This window comes from Vidua chalybeata, chromosome 3 (assembly GCF_026979565.1).
Source record: "Vidua chalybeata isolate OUT-0048 chromosome 3, bVidCha1 merged haplotype, whole genome shotgun sequence".
In the NCBI taxonomy this organism is placed as follows: domain Eukaryota; kingdom Metazoa; phylum Chordata; class Aves; order Passeriformes; family Viduidae; genus Vidua; species Vidua chalybeata.
Window position 1 is genome coordinate 16,350,687 of NC_071532.1, and position 15,652 is coordinate 16,366,338.

Below are 15,652 nucleotides of genomic sequence, written 5' to 3' on the forward strand. Positions count from 1 at the left end.
GTGCCTGGTTCAAAAGTCTCTGTCCCACCAAACCCCTAAGCTTCAATTTAAAGAAAACACTCGTAGCTAAAAGAATATTAAGCTGTTATGGGCAGTGATTTAAAAAAAATAGCCAAACTATATATTTAGTATTTTCCCTGTGAGTCAGTTGAGAAGTACTCACAGTTAAAAAGTGATGACTATCACCGGTCAGAGAAAGTTGTCTTAACCCGTGAAGTTTAGTGCGTAGCTTCCATTCCTGCGCTTTGCCTTCAGCCATCATGGCAACACGAACGGTGAGGATTTTGTTACCACAATATCCTCAAGCCAAATAAAATGCTTATTCATGCTTCATGATCTAGGGACTGTATTAAAAAAAAAAAAGAAGAAAAATGCTACAGCTACTTGGGTAAGTCAGTACAATAAATGCTGAGAGAAGCAACACACGGGAGTATGTTTCACCTTTTCACTGAAGAAACACTTTGATGGCCACAAGTGTGTGCTACACATGTACAAACCATCTCTAGATAAACCACAAAGTATAAAGAATATTTTCAATTATTTTGTCACAACAGCTAAGTTTTTCCATTCCCTTCTGAGGAAGGACTCCTAAGTCTTGTTTTATTTGGGAATCTACAATCCTTGAAAATCTTAATGTTGGAGAACAAATGGTGAATCTGCCTGGAGCCACAGCTAAAGCTCATCAGCTGCACAGATTTCAGCACTGCAATATTAGCTGTCTTTCAGTCTTGACGATAGTTAAACCCATCTTAACTACACATAATATTCTACCTTCTGAAAGCCTACAGAAAAAGTCTGCTGCCAAAAACCAGAGAATTCTATGCAACCAGAGATGCTAATTGACAGAAGAAAATGTTTTCAAAATATCTCTAATAACACAAAAAACCCACACTGCAAACACAGCAAATGGTGATTAAAAATTGTTATAAAGAATAAAACAGTGAAAAAGATAATTTTGGCTACATACAAATTACTGCCGATGTAGGAAGATAAGCAGAATAGCTTATGCATAGAGATTCACTTGGTCACTGCACAACTTGAGTTGTACCTAGGCAGATGATAAGTGTAATGAAATGTTTAAATTAAGGTATTTTTCCCCCCATCAAATTGGCCCTGCTGTCTCTGTTCCAGCCTTCTAATTTAGCTCTACTTTCATATTCCCACTGGGCTCCACGGTGCTGGTCTTGTTCCTAGGATAGAGCAGCCTCAAACAAGAATTCTGGGTACATCTGGCAACAAGCATCTAAACCAGGTCTTTTTCAAGATGCTTATATTTTTTTTATTTTTAGAGAAACATTTAGTTTGTAAGAGAAATATCCAAAAGATTTAGGATTATTTCACTTTTCCTCTGTAGTCCAGACAGCTTTGATGTGTTACCAGTAGTTTGGGCATTTTGACTGCCTACTGTAACACTGACAGCCAGTCAGTACCCGGCCAATGATTCAGATTAACTTGTTGCCTTCTGCTCTACTGTTCTCATAGAGACTGATATATCAAGAGAGTGAGCCCAAGAGAGCTCCTTGGAATGAAATTAAGCCTACAAAGGGAATTGTGTGCCTGCACATATATTTGCATGGCAGCAAAATTTCTGGAATTCAAGAGATTGCTTCTGTAAAAGTCTTTGGGAAAGTAAAAAAAAAAAAAATTATTAAAAAATACATCTACAGAATGATTAAGAGCTGCACACAGAGAAATGCTTTCAAAACACAAGCATTTAATTTTTTTAAATGTTAAGTGAGATGTAAATATGCATGGTAGCAACAAAGTGCCCAAAAGCATACTGAAAACATATTCCATACACAGTTAGCAATAGAAGTCTGTACAAAAGTAATAAAGTTACACAATATAAAAAATACTCCATAACTATAATTTAAAAGAGGGAAAAAAGACAAGGGAATTGATTTCTCAGTTCATATAATTTATTGCAGTTAGCACACAGTTTAAAAATTCACCAACACACCAATAGTACAAAACTAAACAGCATTATAAGTTATTCCCTCCTCAGGAAAATAAAACATACTATGATTGTCAAAGCTAGATGTCAGTCTAAGTTTTAGAACAAAAGAAGAATGTGAAACTAAGGAAAGAAAAAAAGCAATCACTCACGAGGACCACAAAAAAATCCAGGAGAAAGTCCATTTTCCTCAGACACTGATTGTCTTTTCTAACTTAAGAAAAGAATGTAGTTTTAAACCTAGAAACTATTCAAGTAACTAAAGATAACGCTCCAAGGCCATTTTCACAGCTTTTTTTTTGTTTTAAATGCCATTACAGCCAAATTAACACACATTTGACCAAATATTTCCAAAACAGTCCAGCAATACACAATGGAGTTTTCCATTCAGTATCTTAAGCACAAAAATAGGCTATGTTTACAGTAGTTAAGGCGATCAAATTTTAAACAAAAGCAGAGAAAAAAAAAAAGGAAAAAAAAAAAAGGAAAAAACAGCAAACGTTTTCCATGCTACTCCCATAGACCTTATTTGTAAGTGCAAGACAGGAAAACAAACACTGTGCAAAATGCTTTTGACCTGCGTGTTGGTCATTAAAACCACACGTCAGGCTGCAGTCTCTGCTGCTTGGATACGCATAGTCCTTCCCCGGCCCCCCCGGCCCCCCCTGTCATTCAGGCCTGCCCAGGCCTTTCAGCCCGGGGCTTTTTTTGCCTTTTTTTTTTTTCAGTCCACAGCCTCTTTTCAACGGGGGGGAAAAAAAAAGAACGACCTATTGTGGTGGAGTGGTGCAGCAGGAATCCTACAAATGCTCATCTGGGGAAATGGATGCACCTCAGTTGGAGCTGGAGTGGGGTCTGTGCAATTAGAAGGGGTCTGGGGTTAGTAAATGCACACCGCACATGCAAATCTCGAAGCCTGGTTGTAAACATTCAATTTTTTTTCTCCTTGTTAACGTAGCTAAATCGGCAACTCGTAGCTTAAGTTCTTCTCAACTTAAAGACAGTGGGAAAGTAAATTTAAATTAGATAAAATAAAAACAGTGCATTTCTCGTCTTTATAACACTGGCATGTTCAACGGTGTCAGGTTTTTTTCCTAAGGAAATTAAATAATTTTCAACTCACTCGTTAAAGTTATACAATGCAAACAAAGACAAAAATATACTGAAAATCATGCATTTCTGTAGCGTTAATATTTACTTTTCAAGACTCAACTAAGAGCATCAACACAACCTGCCAAGTTCTTTGATACCTCCCCCCGGCCCATGTAATCAATTACAGTATACAATAACAGTAATTCACATTTTTTAAACACACAGTTCATCACTGCTGAAGCTGCAATATCCTTTTTCATCCCAAGCAAACCTTCACATAAGACAGAGTCCCAGTGATCCCAGTGTACTCTCAGGGTTTTTGTTTTATGTTTTTGTGTTGGTTTTTTTTTGTGTTTTTTTTTTTTTCCAGTGGGAACTGTCAGAAATCCAGAAGTTGCCATAATAAGTTTTAAGTCAACCGCTTGTTTAAAAATAGATAATCCAGCATTTCAGAAATTTTCCATTTGGGTCTAAAAGCATTCAGGTTTCCAACAGCTAGAAAGGACTCATGCAATTATAGAAATGTAAAGGAACTGACAAAATTGGGAGAGGATTTCTACATTCAGATTTTAAGAGGGAAAAAGATCAAGAGTTTAAAAGAACGCAGTGTTTTGGGGAGAATAAAGCCGCATCCAAATTTTTTGAATTGGAGATTCCTTAGAAGTAAAGTATCCGCTGGCTGCTATTCCGAAAAGGGGGAAAAATACGCTCCGCAATTAGTTACTTTGTCGGATTACCTCTACAATTCATTTTTATTGGAGTGCTAAATTAGTGAAATATTCATGCTGCCTTAAAGTGCAAAAACAAGCTAATAGCCAAACTTTCAGTTCAAGGAAACAAGATTGCTTTTAGACTGTACCACAACTATATAGATTTATATATATATTATTTATATATATAAAAATTTTATTTCCAAAGTTCTTGTGAGCTATCTTCTAAGGTCCAGTCTCTGACAGTAGGTAAGCTCAGTGCTTCGCTTTTGACAGACAATGAGTTCACCAACTCACAGTGAAACTTCCGAATGTGTCTGTAAAGGTCTCCGGACTGTGTGAACCTGCGTTCACACCACTTACAAGCATGAGGCTTCTCCCGTGTGTGAACCACTGCGTGGCGGCTCAGGTTGTGGGAGTACTGGAAGCTCTTCCCACACTGGGTGCAAGTGTAGGGCTTTTCACCTGAATGAGTCCTCTCATGACGTTTCAAGGTGTACATGCAAGAAAAAGTCTTACCACACAACGAGCAGGTTGGGACATTGACATCGGTAGCAGGCTTGCTGCGGATCCCGTCCTGCTCTCGAAAGTGCGTGCTTAAATGAATTTGCAGGATGTGGGGGCTAGGAAAGACCTTGTTGCAGAGAGGACACATGAAAATTTGGCCAGCAGGGCTAAGTATGTTTGACACGTAAGGGAGCAAGCTGCTGTCCATGTTTCCTTCCACCTGGACTCTCTCATTCTCTGGAGTTATCATTTCATCATCGCTTGCCTTGTCCTCTCTATCTAGCTCCCTCAAGACCGAATCTTCCCTCATCGGAGCCAGGTGGGCCGGCTCGTACTGTACCCTGTTATTAGTGCTCACACTTTCTTTCACAGTGCTATGTTCCATATCATAGTCATTAGTGCCAACATCACTCTCATCACAGGAAGCCTCTTTTTCCACCTTCACCTGAACCAGGCTGTTTCTAAGCATGTCCTGCGAAGAGAAATAAGAACTGTTCAAATTTTCAACTCCTGAAAGGCTGGACTTGACAGACAGGTCCAGCACGCAGTCAACATCTGCTGAATCCCTCACGGAGGTGACAGACCTCTGGGACAAAGACTCTGTTGAGCTGCAGGGGCTGGCTACTGTTTTTCCAGCTGCTGCTGTGTGCGTCTCTGCCTCTCCGCCAGTCTGGGGAATGCCTGCTGAGTCTGAGGGCAATCTCATCCACATGTTCCCAGGCTCAGCCGCCAAGTCCCTTTTGCTAGGCAGGATGTTCAATTTTTCATCTTCTCCGTCATCTTCATCGCTGGGCAAGTCTCCTGGCATGTGGCTGCTGCCATCGGAGAGGCTCTCCACTTTGTCTGAACAACTTGAGGCGTCTTCCTCCTTTTTTGTACTGTCTGCCTCCGTGGTTGCTTTCTCTTTCAGCTTCTTTTTGCAGACTTTGACAATGTCATACATGTGGAGATAACTGGCAGCTGCTAGCACGTCTTCAATGGGCAAGTCTTTGAACTGGAGCTTTCCTTCGTACATGAATTCAAGCAGGAGAGCGAAAGCTGGGGCTGTAACAATGTCGCTGTTCAGATGAACAATGTCCCTTTTGTCCAGCTGGTCCTTGTAAAAGAGGTGGAAATACATGCTGCATGAAGCCAGTACAGCTCTGTGCGCTCGGAACTGGGCATCTCCTACCAGAACAGTGCAATCACAAAGAAAACCCTGATGTCTCTGCTCACTCAGACACTGTAGCAAATGTCTACTGTGGTCAGGAAACTCCATACTGTCTTCATAACCTATAAGCAACAAAATATTTTTAAAAATTAAATGTAGGTCAGAATCACAGAACTTATAAATCCAAGTAATTCCACTCTAAAAACCAGGTATTTATATTGCCGAAATTCTGGTACTGACACCACGCAAAAATTATTTAACACAAATGTATGATGGCAACTCTTTCCCCGACTGACCACTACAGTTATGATTTCCTTTCTGTGGTAAATAAGCCGGTCTAGTGACCGCATAGGTACATCTGCAATTTTTTTTTGAAGTATCACCGCTGTTCATAAAATCTGTTCAACAGTTTGGTTTTCTTTTTTTTCAGAGAACTTCCTCCAGATTGAGTCCCTAGGAGGGCAGACCTCCCCCCCAGAAAGAAAAAAAGAAAAAAAAAAATTTTTTAAACACTAAGTTTGAGAGATCACAGAAGCAGCAGAAAAATGTACAAGATCATCTACTCATCTACCTTCTTTTTAAAGTCAAATTGTAGTAAAAGGAATGGTTCTCACATGAAGAAATATTAGTATACCCAAATTTGTATACCCAAGTCTAACATTCATAAACCACAAAAATTATTTACGTGTGTCAAATTATATCAACAGCAAAAATGGACATTTTTACAAATTTAGTTCATGTGGCTTTCTTCTGGTAGTAAGTACAGGTTTTTTTAAGGTTTTAAACCTTTTCCACACTGTACAATAGAACATGAACATTTTTTGCCAACATGCAGAATATACAAAAGAAAGCTAACAACCAAAACGCCAACAAGCACCACTTCCCCAGTGCAGAAGGACAGAAATTTCCCTCCCCTCCCACACCAGGCAGAGTTTGCAGTACTAAGATTAAAAAAAAAAAAAAAGTCATTCAACCATTCAACGTGAGCGTGTGTCCACGTTTAGAAAGAGTATCCCAAGTACTGCTCTTACCCAAGTGTTTTTTATTTGCCTTCCTTGTTGATAAAGACAAAATAAACTTTAAAAAGAAGTAAAGATGTCAAAAATCAAATGGAAAGTAAAATCTTTTAAAAACCTATGTTAATCTATTCTTCTGTGATTGATAGCAATGGTCTCCCAAACCATCTAAGCAGATCGTGACTCTCCAGGCTGGCAGATATTATTGAAAAACCCTCATCCCTTGCAAACCAAGATGTACTAAAACTTACAACACAACCCCATCTATGTTCTGCAAAATACCATTGCTAGAGTAAAGCATGAAGATTTACAATACAATCACTTTAAGTGCCCCACAGCCAACATCAATCCTAATCCTTAAGAGGGCTAAAAATAAAGATTGGAGGGCAGCTCACAAGGTAGCTGTGATCAAATTAGGAGGCTGAAAGGACAGAGAGGGACGAAGAAGGAAGCTTATAAACATCTGATCCAGCTGACTGTGGCCATATGGCAGCTGCTGCCCAGATAAAGAGATTAAGAATAGAGGAGTGCGATTACAGCTGTCTGGCCAATTCAGGCAGCTCAAATCTACAAGTTCTAAATTAGTCGCAAATACAAAAACTCCTTCAAATAATTATTGTTACGCTAAATAAAAGATTTCAAATGCTACATGCAAGGAAGAAAAGAAGAAACCAGTCAAGCCATTCTCCTGGGTACAAAAGTTTTTAAACACATAACTGATTTCTGTCTTTCAGAAGCACTACAGCTGTATGCTACTACATTTCTGAGCTGCTGGATATTTAACCATGTAACGAAAGACTTCCTTACAAACACATTTTAGCCAAGAAGGTCCTTTTGTAAAAACGCACAGTCTTGTATATTTCATTTATACCCCAGTAAAGTAGTCTAAAAGATGCAAGACAAGAACATAAAGCAAAACTCTCTTAAGGCTTGCTACTAAATCCATTGCAGTTTTGGTCTCAGAAATTCAGGATGAACTTGCTCTCTCCTTCTTCCAAACCAAGACATTCTCACAATATGCATTAAAGTTAATGCTAACAATGTGCCCAAGAACTGATACTCTCCAACTGTAGTTCAAGCCTTTTGACTAAGTCCACTTATCTATTTAATACTCAGTTTCATATATTACCTCTAAACTTGGTTAGAAAAGTAATGTGATTTTTTTTTCTAAAATTCAATAAACAACACACCAAAACAGAAATATGCTGTATCTAATCTATTGCTACTCCTACCTTTAGTACACATAAACCTGATTAAGTCCTTTCCTCTGAGTCTTGCTGGCTCCAGGTCTGTTAGATCGGTGGAAAAAAAGCAGACTAGGAGAGACAGATGCAAAGTGGAGATGATGTTAGAGAGGAATGAGATACCTTCTCCACACACAGATCTGCACACACTAACTCCCTGTCTGTGTGTTAGAATAAAAGGCTGAGGGATGGCAGGCTGTCAGCTGCTCTGACATCATGTTCAGATGGAAATGCTACCTCCAGCTGTGCTCCTTTTAATGCCATATGCTACTCCTCTACACTCCTGCCACCAGCTTTTTCTTAGGAGAACTTTTCTCTTCTGTTAGTATAAACAAAATACTTCAAAGTCTCTTTTTTTCAAACTTTCTAACAGGGAGGGAAAAAAAAAAAAAAGAAAATCCTAAACATATGGGGCTTTACTGTATGTGCAGCATAGCAACACTTCTGCCTTAACTTAGAGGTCCGCTTTACGTGCTGACAGAGTACCCCAGCCACGGGGTTACCCCAGAAAGCCACACAGGCTCGGTTTTACTGAGCCCAGGGGTTCATTTAAAAGCAGAAATTAACCGGACCTATTTACCACCTCACGTCTCTCCGCTCCGCCGCCGGTCCTTTCAGTTCCAGCGTTTAAGGCAGCGCAAGTGACACCGAGCACCAACTCCGGCTCCTTTCGAGCCGCCGAGCAGCTCCCCTGGCCGGGGCACTACTGCGAACGCTCGGTTCGGCTCCTACACCGCTCTTTTCCCGCGGGGGCTGGGGCTGCCCAGCTATTTGACCGCGGCGGCGGCAGGACGCGGGTCCCCGGCCCCGCGGGCTCCGAGTCGGCCCCCCTGCCCGAGCGGGAGCCCCGAGCCGCGCCGGCCCCCCCCGGCGACACTCACGCGCGTACCCAGCGGGGCGGGTCACCTGCCCGCAGCCGGGCGGGGACAGCCCGCCGCCCCCCGGGACGGGACGGGACAGGCCGGGCGGGGAAGCGGCGGCGGCGGCGCGCGGCAAGTTCCCGGCGGGCCCGGCCCCGCCAGCCCCGCCGGGCGGCGGCAACTTTTGGCCGGGGCTGTGTGTGTCCCCCCCCCCGGCCAGACACTCCCGTCCGGGGCCCTGGTCCCGCGGGCAGCGCCGCCCCCGCCCGGGGCCGGGCCGTGGCCGGGAGCGCTGGCAGCCGCCCCGCGGGGAAGGAAGCAGCTGCCCGGCGCGCAGGAAAAGCCGCCCCCGGGTCACGGCGGCAACAAAAGAAAAGTAACCGAGAGCGTCGCCGGGGCGGCCGGTCCCACCGCCCGGGGAGCTCTGCCCCCGCCCCTCCGCCCACCCCCAGCCGGACCCGCCGCCAACTCCGCCCGCCCCGCGGGGCCGCAGCGGCCCCGGCCGCGGCGCGGCGGGTGTGTGGGGATGGGGGCAGCGGGACTCACACTGCGCGGCGGCCCGAAGTCCCCGCGCTCCCGCCGCCGCCCGCCGGCTCCTCTTCGCTCACTTGCCGCTCCGGGATCGCGCCTCGCCCCCCGCCCGCCCCCCGCGCCCGCTAGCCGCCGCCCCCCCCCCCCCCCGGGCTCCCCCCTGCCGGCGGCTGAGGAGCGAGCGGGGCAGCCGGCGGAGCGAAGCGGGCCCCGCGCTCAGCGGCTCCCCATGGCACCGGCGGGGCGCGGGGGCGGGCGGGGGCCGGGGGCGGGCGGGGGCGCGGGGCGCTCGTGCGGCGGCGGCACAGCCGGGCCCGGCTGCGGCAGACAGATGTTCGCCCCCTCCCTCCCCGCTCCCCACTTCGGACTCCGCTCCCTGACTGACAGCGCGGCCCGCCCGCGCCGCCGCCGCCGCCAACCGCCGCGGCGCCCCGCCGCTGAGTGACGGGCCGCGGCGGCCGCCGATTGGAGCAGGGCGGCCCGGGAAGGCCGGCGGCGCCGCCAATCGCGGCGCGCGGACGGGCAGGGGGGGCGTGACCCGGCGGGGAGCCGAGGCGGAAGGGGGCGGGGCCGCGCGGGGCCGGGGCGGGGCGAGCGGCGCGGGGCGGGGCCGGCGGGGCGGGGCGGGGCGCTGGCGGCGGCGCGGTGCATGGCGGGACGGCGGCAGGTGCGGCGCGGCCCGGGCGGGAGCGGCGGGAGCCGTGCCCGGTGTGCTCCCGCTGCCTCGAGTGCTCCTGCAGCCCCGTCCGGCCGCCGCGGGGCCGGGCGGCGTGGAGAGCGTGCCATAAAGTGCTGAGACCAAGCAGTCCTCCTTAGGAGCAGGAGCATTATTGGTGTATTGTGGGTGGTTACGTGTTCGCTGGGTATGGATATAGGTATGGTGCGTATTGCGGTGTTATCTCAAGGCCTAAGAGGCGTCATCTGTCCCTACTAAGAACACACAGTCGACTAGGATAAGGAAACTTTTTGCCAAAGTTCACCAAGGGATCCGTATCTAAGAGAAACTCAAGTTGCTGGTGCTCGGTAACTTTGCAGAAGTTAAATGCAGGAACATCTGGATTAGCATAAATCACGTAGTTGCTAATGGATGTTGCTGCAAGATGTACAAAAATAGAGTAGCTTTGCCCTGCCACATTTATGATTGGATAATTAGAAATAAGCACCAGTGGGTAATTACGTGATTCATATCATACCATTGTTTAAGACTCCTAAAGCAGAATCTCAGGGGTGTGCCCAGTTTGGCTGGGGCACTTTAGATGCAAGAATAAATATTTATGTTTGTAATTCTGTGGTTTGTGTCCTAGCCTCTCTCCTTGATTGGCACCAGCCAGCTGTGAATTCATAACAAGAGTGCAAGTGCTTTGCCTTCTCACTTCCAAGGAAGTGCTCTGCCCTGAGCTCCCACCTCAAGCGTTGAATTACTGTGGGTCATTTTTGTGCTTCCTGCCGTGGCGGGGCGGATTATGAGGAGCATTGCCAGCAGGTTGGCATCGTTTGGGATGTGTGTGTGCCCAGGTCTGCGCGCTCCCGGGCAGCGCTGGGCAGGCTGGTGCCTGAGGGGAAGCGAGCTCTCCAGACCTCATCATGGTTCACAGGCAGATTGAGGTCAGCAGCTTTGGAGAATGCCACGGCTTAATGGCGGGTTAGGGTAGGGCAGTGGAGGCCAGGTTTGAAGGGTTAAGGTCTTCCTTAGCAAAGGACTAATCCAAGGAGATTTGGGTATTTCCCCATCTCCCCTTCGGTTTCAGGTAACAAGGTAATATAGGGAAGTATTTTAAAGAAAACAGGGATAACCAACAGAGACTTGGAGTTTAAAACAGAAAGAACTCCGTTATGTATTAACCAAAATTGTTTGAGTAGCTGTAAAAGCTAAAAACCATGTACTTCGTCTCTTCAGTAATATGAAACTGTTATAAAGAAACAGACTGAATTCTAGCTGTGCCTAATTGCTCTGACAGCACTGCTATGTATATAACACAGCAGCTAGCATCTAGGTGTCCATATGCTTCGAGCATTACATAGATACATGAAAATGTAAAATATACATGTCCAAAAGAAAGCACTTTTCACTCCATCCTTCAGTGAACTAATTGCTCACACTAGGTGTGGAATTTTTTAATTATTAATTTTCAATCTCACTTAGATACTGATACAATTCCAACATTAAGAGTTTGGGTATTTTTTCCATTGGCACCCTGTTTCATATTTCATTATAGTTGGAACTTCATAGGATTTTGTCCTTGTCTTCAGGATACAGCAGCTAAGATGCTGACTCTTCATCTTTCCTGATCGTTTCCTCAGTGCTAATAATCACTTCATCGGAGAAAAATCAGTACAGTATTCCCTGCTGCCTGTCATTTCTTGAACATCTTCCCTATAGCTACTAAACTGCTTTTTCTTTTGATTGCAAAAATAAATGTTGAAAGTACTTTAACAGGAAATAATTCAAAAAATAGTATTAAAGTTCAGCTTGTTTAGGTTTTTATAATGTTAAATATACAAATAACTTACACAGTTATGTGTATTTGAACTGTCAGTGACTGTGCCTGAAATGATTACATTAACTGTGTTGTCCTAGATCTCTACACTTCATGCTGCCTCTTCCTTCCTCAAGTAAGCTATTTCACCAGCTGCTCTGGGTTGGTTAGTAAGACCTCAGTTTGTGAATATTTACTTATACAAGTACAGCTTTACTGAGGGAGGCAATTTAGGCATTTTCATAATACAAAACTCTTTGGAAAATGAGTCTGCTTAATGTGAAAAAAAAAATTTATTTGCTAAAGAGGACATTTAGCAAATGGACTTTCTCAGATCCTTACAGACTTATACAGGACCTGAAATTTAAAAATAAATGTTAAATAAAATTTAATTTAATTACTGTTTGTACTTTCTGTTAAATTATAATTTCCTCCTCATATACAAGAACTTACCTCCTTATGTCTTAGTATGTACTGAGAAAAAATTTACTGTCCCTCACCTAGTATTTGCAGTGCTGACTCCTAATTAAATCAGGTTACGTTCTCTTTTCAATTCTATCATTTGGTTATATGACCTCCAGCAAATTGCTTTGTCTGTTTTGTGTAGACTGGTTCACCCTGGGGCTGCAGGTTATTTCTTACTACAGTTATATTTAAGAGAGTGATCTGCAATTACCATTTATACAGCTGTTATAATAAACCACTTTTTTTTTACTATTTCTAAATAGGATATGGAGAGGAACAGAGAAAAAGAGTGTAGGTAATACTTTAAGATTAAAAATCTTTTTTGGCAGTGAGTAAAGCTTTATTGATTTAAACCTGGAACTGTTGACATTTGTCTGGGATTTTTTTAATGTAAAAGGAACTCTATTTTTTTTAAAGTACTTAGAGAGGTTTAGAGACTTAGCATTATGATAAATATAGAAACAAGATGATAGAGAGTGAATTAAGGAAGAAAACCTTCAGAGGGAAAACTCACAAATACCCAATAGTCCAGTTGATCCTCTATTAGAAAAAATAATATAAGACATGCATTCCATTGGAAGGGATGGTGAAGCCTTGTTGTAAAGGGACATAAACATCTGGCAGTACACCTGGTGTCTACACATATTTATAAATCACCTCGGGCATCCCAAGGTACTGTAAAGAACACACACAAGAAAATTGAACTAAGAACATTCGTAAGCCAAGGAAAATAAAAATTATCTCAATATAGCGTGGAGAGAAATGAGCCTTATTTACTTCACAAACACAGTTTGGAAAGACATGATGCAATTTTGCACTTCTTGCACCTTTTCTCTTGCTGACTTTCATTTATATCCTCCAGGCAACAAGGAGGCCTGAAGGCCTTTGGCTCATGACCAACGCTGACGTTGCAGTGTGGAGCTACAGGAGCGCCTGCAGCTCAGGTAGAGCCTCCCGGCTTTTGCCTCTGATCTGAGAACATCGAGGTTTCCTGGCGTCTTTTCTAACACAGTTTGTGTGGTGAATCTCCCAATATTGTTTGTTGCTGCTCAAGATTCATTGATACGTAGTGAGCTGCTTTGCAGATGCCAGCTTTGCCTGCTAGCCTTAAAAGTGTTCGTCACATTTGTTTCCAGAGCTTGAATGGAGTTGTGTGCTCTTGGAAACTCTTCTGAGGACAGTCCAGCAGAAGAGCCCAAGCTGACAAGGGTCAAAGTGCCTGTGTGACATTTGGGCCCAGAGCAATAGATTTATATGCTAACACAACATAGTTATTCTGAAGAACCAGATGAAAATCTGGTCCTTAGTACTTTCTTATACCTACTGCAACACAGTTTTCTGTATTTTCTTCAAATTGTAAAGTAGTGCTGTCCTAATTATTACTTTACATTCCCTTAATTTTGTTCTTGATGGCAAAAAAGAAATTGACAATGGAAACTGCTTCTCTGCCACCAAATATCCCAGGTTTACACCCTACAGGTTATTTCAAAATGTATACTGTCACCCTTATGCATTGCTACTGTTTTCATTCATAGGACAATGGAAAGTCGGTACCCTCTTGGTAAATTAAAACTCTCCCAGGAAGTTTTGATGAATAGGATTGGAGATAAAGCAGAAAAAATATCTACAGTATTATGTATCCCAGAGGAGTGAAAATTAGGATTTATGATCATGGCACTCTAATGTTTTTTTTCCTTTTATTTTTTTTTTAACTGTAGTGTAACAATTGATGGCAGTCTGGTTTTCAGAAAAATTAGAAACTAAGTAGTTTTTGAGGCTTCCATCACACTTGAGGTTCAGCTGATGTCACCGTGAACAGAGTTTTCTCTCTGGGGAACCAGTGCTGAGGAAGTGCCAAGATAATATAATACAGCATTTGCATGAATTGGCTAAATGTGCATGTTATTGTGCCAGAGGCTGACTGGATCAGTAATTCTTATCTGCCCAACTATGCTGGATAAGCATCAGGATGTACTCATCTAAGAGCTTTTCTTACTATGTGGGCCAAAACCTCTTCTCTCATCTCAAATGCTCTCACATGTAGGAGAAGGAGTGCCCTGCGCTGAGGTTTATCACCAAGGTGACTTCTAACATTCACACTACAAACTGAGGACAGACTGCACTGATAAACTTCCTTTATGTCCAGATGTCTTTTTCTGGAGCACAGGTTTGTCTAATTTTAAGCTACAGCTTCTGCTTCACGTGGGGATTATTAACGAGGGCAAGGATTTCTTCATGGTGTCCCAAAACAATTTCAAGGCTCTGCATAAAAATTTGATCGTAAAAGATGGAATTGGTCTTGTGGGTGGAGACGTGAACTGGAATTCAGTTGGATTTGTTTGTTGACTGTTAATGACATGCACACTGTCACTGGAAGCAGAACTGAAATGTTTTCTCTCTAAAAATCTCCTTTTGTATACAAAGGCTTTAAATTTCCATCCTAGGAACACCTGGCTGCTGGAGTCCAGTCTGACAACCACAGCCAACCACGAACAGATGCTTAGTTGAGGACAGAACTACACCAGGAGCCACTGTGTGCTCACGAGAACACGGAGGTATTATCCCAAAGATACATAACAAACTCAAAACCTCAAGTTAAAACAGAAGAGAGACACAAGTCATGATGCCTGGAAAGGAAGAGGATGGGAGTGGTGGTTTCTTTGTGCTCTGAGCCCCTGCAGTGGCAGAGGTGTACTGGGTGGGACAGCTTAGAAGGCGTCCAGATGTCTTCCTTTCACAAAACCTCCTGTGGTTCCTGCTGAGGTCGTGTGGGTGTGACTGGTTATTGTAATTGGAGTAATTCTGAGAAAGTTAGAAGGTGTGAAGCCATTTCAGCTAGTGTGGTGGCTCACACCAATTCTGTAGTTCTGCCTTGTTCAGAAGTTAATAAATAAAATGGCACCTTAGTTTTACAAAACCATTAGTTTAATTTATATCTTTTTATATGCTGAGTGTAGGTGTATGCTTCTGTGTATATTTGTGGGGTGCCCCTTCTACAAGGACATGCTGTAGAAACAAAACAAGTAATAGCCCCTGTACTATTGTTTCACTATATTTAAAGCAGACCTGAAAAATACAATGTTTAGCCAAAACTCTGTTAAATTTTCTTATGCTTTTTTTGTAATTTCTTTCCTATCATTACAGATTACAAAGACATTTATGCCTAAACAGAAGCTGTCTTCTTCCAATCAGCCTGCTCTTTCTGCTCAGTTCATTCACTAAATCATTTAATCACCCAAGGCCATATGTTACCATCTTGTGTAAAATGAGTGGAAGAGGAAAAAAAAAAATGCAAAAATCTCTGCACAAGTGTGGGTGTCAGCATCCAGCATAGCTCCCACTAGGAAGCACAAAATATAAAATGTTATCACCAGTGAATGTGACTATGAAAATAAACCGAGACAGACAAAAGAAAGAGACAAGCCATTGCAAAGGTGAAAAATACAAGCTCTGAATATCAATTCTGGGTGGAAAGGTTATGGACTAAATGTTGCATGTTAGTCCATGTGCTCTTATTTTCAATATCCTGCCATTAATATAATGCTTTGCTGTAATTAACTTGAAAGCACATTAACTCATGCTTACAGTCCCATTTTTCTCATGGCATGAGTAAGACCCTGTCCCTGACCTGGTTCCATCTTCTTCT

The 15,652-nt window shown here is 43.6% G+C and overlaps 1 protein-coding gene and 1 long non-coding RNA gene across 8 annotated transcripts; one reads left to right on the top strand and one right to left on the bottom strand.

Annotated features, from left to right (window-relative positions):
* Nucleotides 1–1,694: 1,694 nt before the first annotated feature.
* On the bottom strand, nt 1,695–9,166 carry ZBTB18 (zinc finger and BTB domain containing 18). 4 transcript variants are annotated; one of them, XM_053939353.1, is made up of 3 exons: nt 9,080–9,163; nt 7,662–7,745; nt 1,695–5,535 (listed from the first exon to the last, which is right to left on the bottom strand). In XM_053939353.1, exons 2-3 carry the CDS (start codon nt 7,672–7,674, stop codon nt 3,953–3,955), a joined length of 1,596 nt encoding a protein of 531 aa, XP_053795328.1. In that variant the 5' UTR covers nt 7,675–7,745; nt 9,080–9,163; the 3' UTR covers nt 1,695–3,952. The 4 variants fall into 4 exon arrangements, with proteins under 4 accessions (XP_053795328.1, XP_053795330.1, XP_053795331.1 ...); XM_053939355.1 differs by lacking the exon at nt 7,662–7,745 and having other exon boundaries at nt 9,080–9,166; XM_053939356.1 differs by lacking the exons at nt 7,662–7,745; nt 9,080–9,163 and adding an exon at nt 8,563–8,650.
* A 595-nt stretch (nt 9,167–9,761) lies between these two features.
* Nucleotides 9,762–15,597, top strand: LOC128785755 (uncharacterized). 4 transcript variants are annotated; one of them, XR_008430014.1, is made up of 5 exons: nt 9,762–9,939; nt 12,869–12,950; nt 14,051–14,173; nt 14,451–14,561; nt 15,151–15,597. It is a non-coding gene; the product is annotated as an uncharacterized LOC128785755 (long non-coding RNA). The 4 variants fall into 4 exon arrangements; XR_008430012.1 differs by lacking the exon at nt 15,151–15,597 and adding an exon at nt 10,369–10,547 and having other exon boundaries at nt 14,451–14,926; XR_008430011.1 differs by lacking the exon at nt 15,151–15,597 and having other exon boundaries at nt 14,451–14,926.
* Nucleotides 15,598–15,652: the final 55 nt, after the last annotated feature.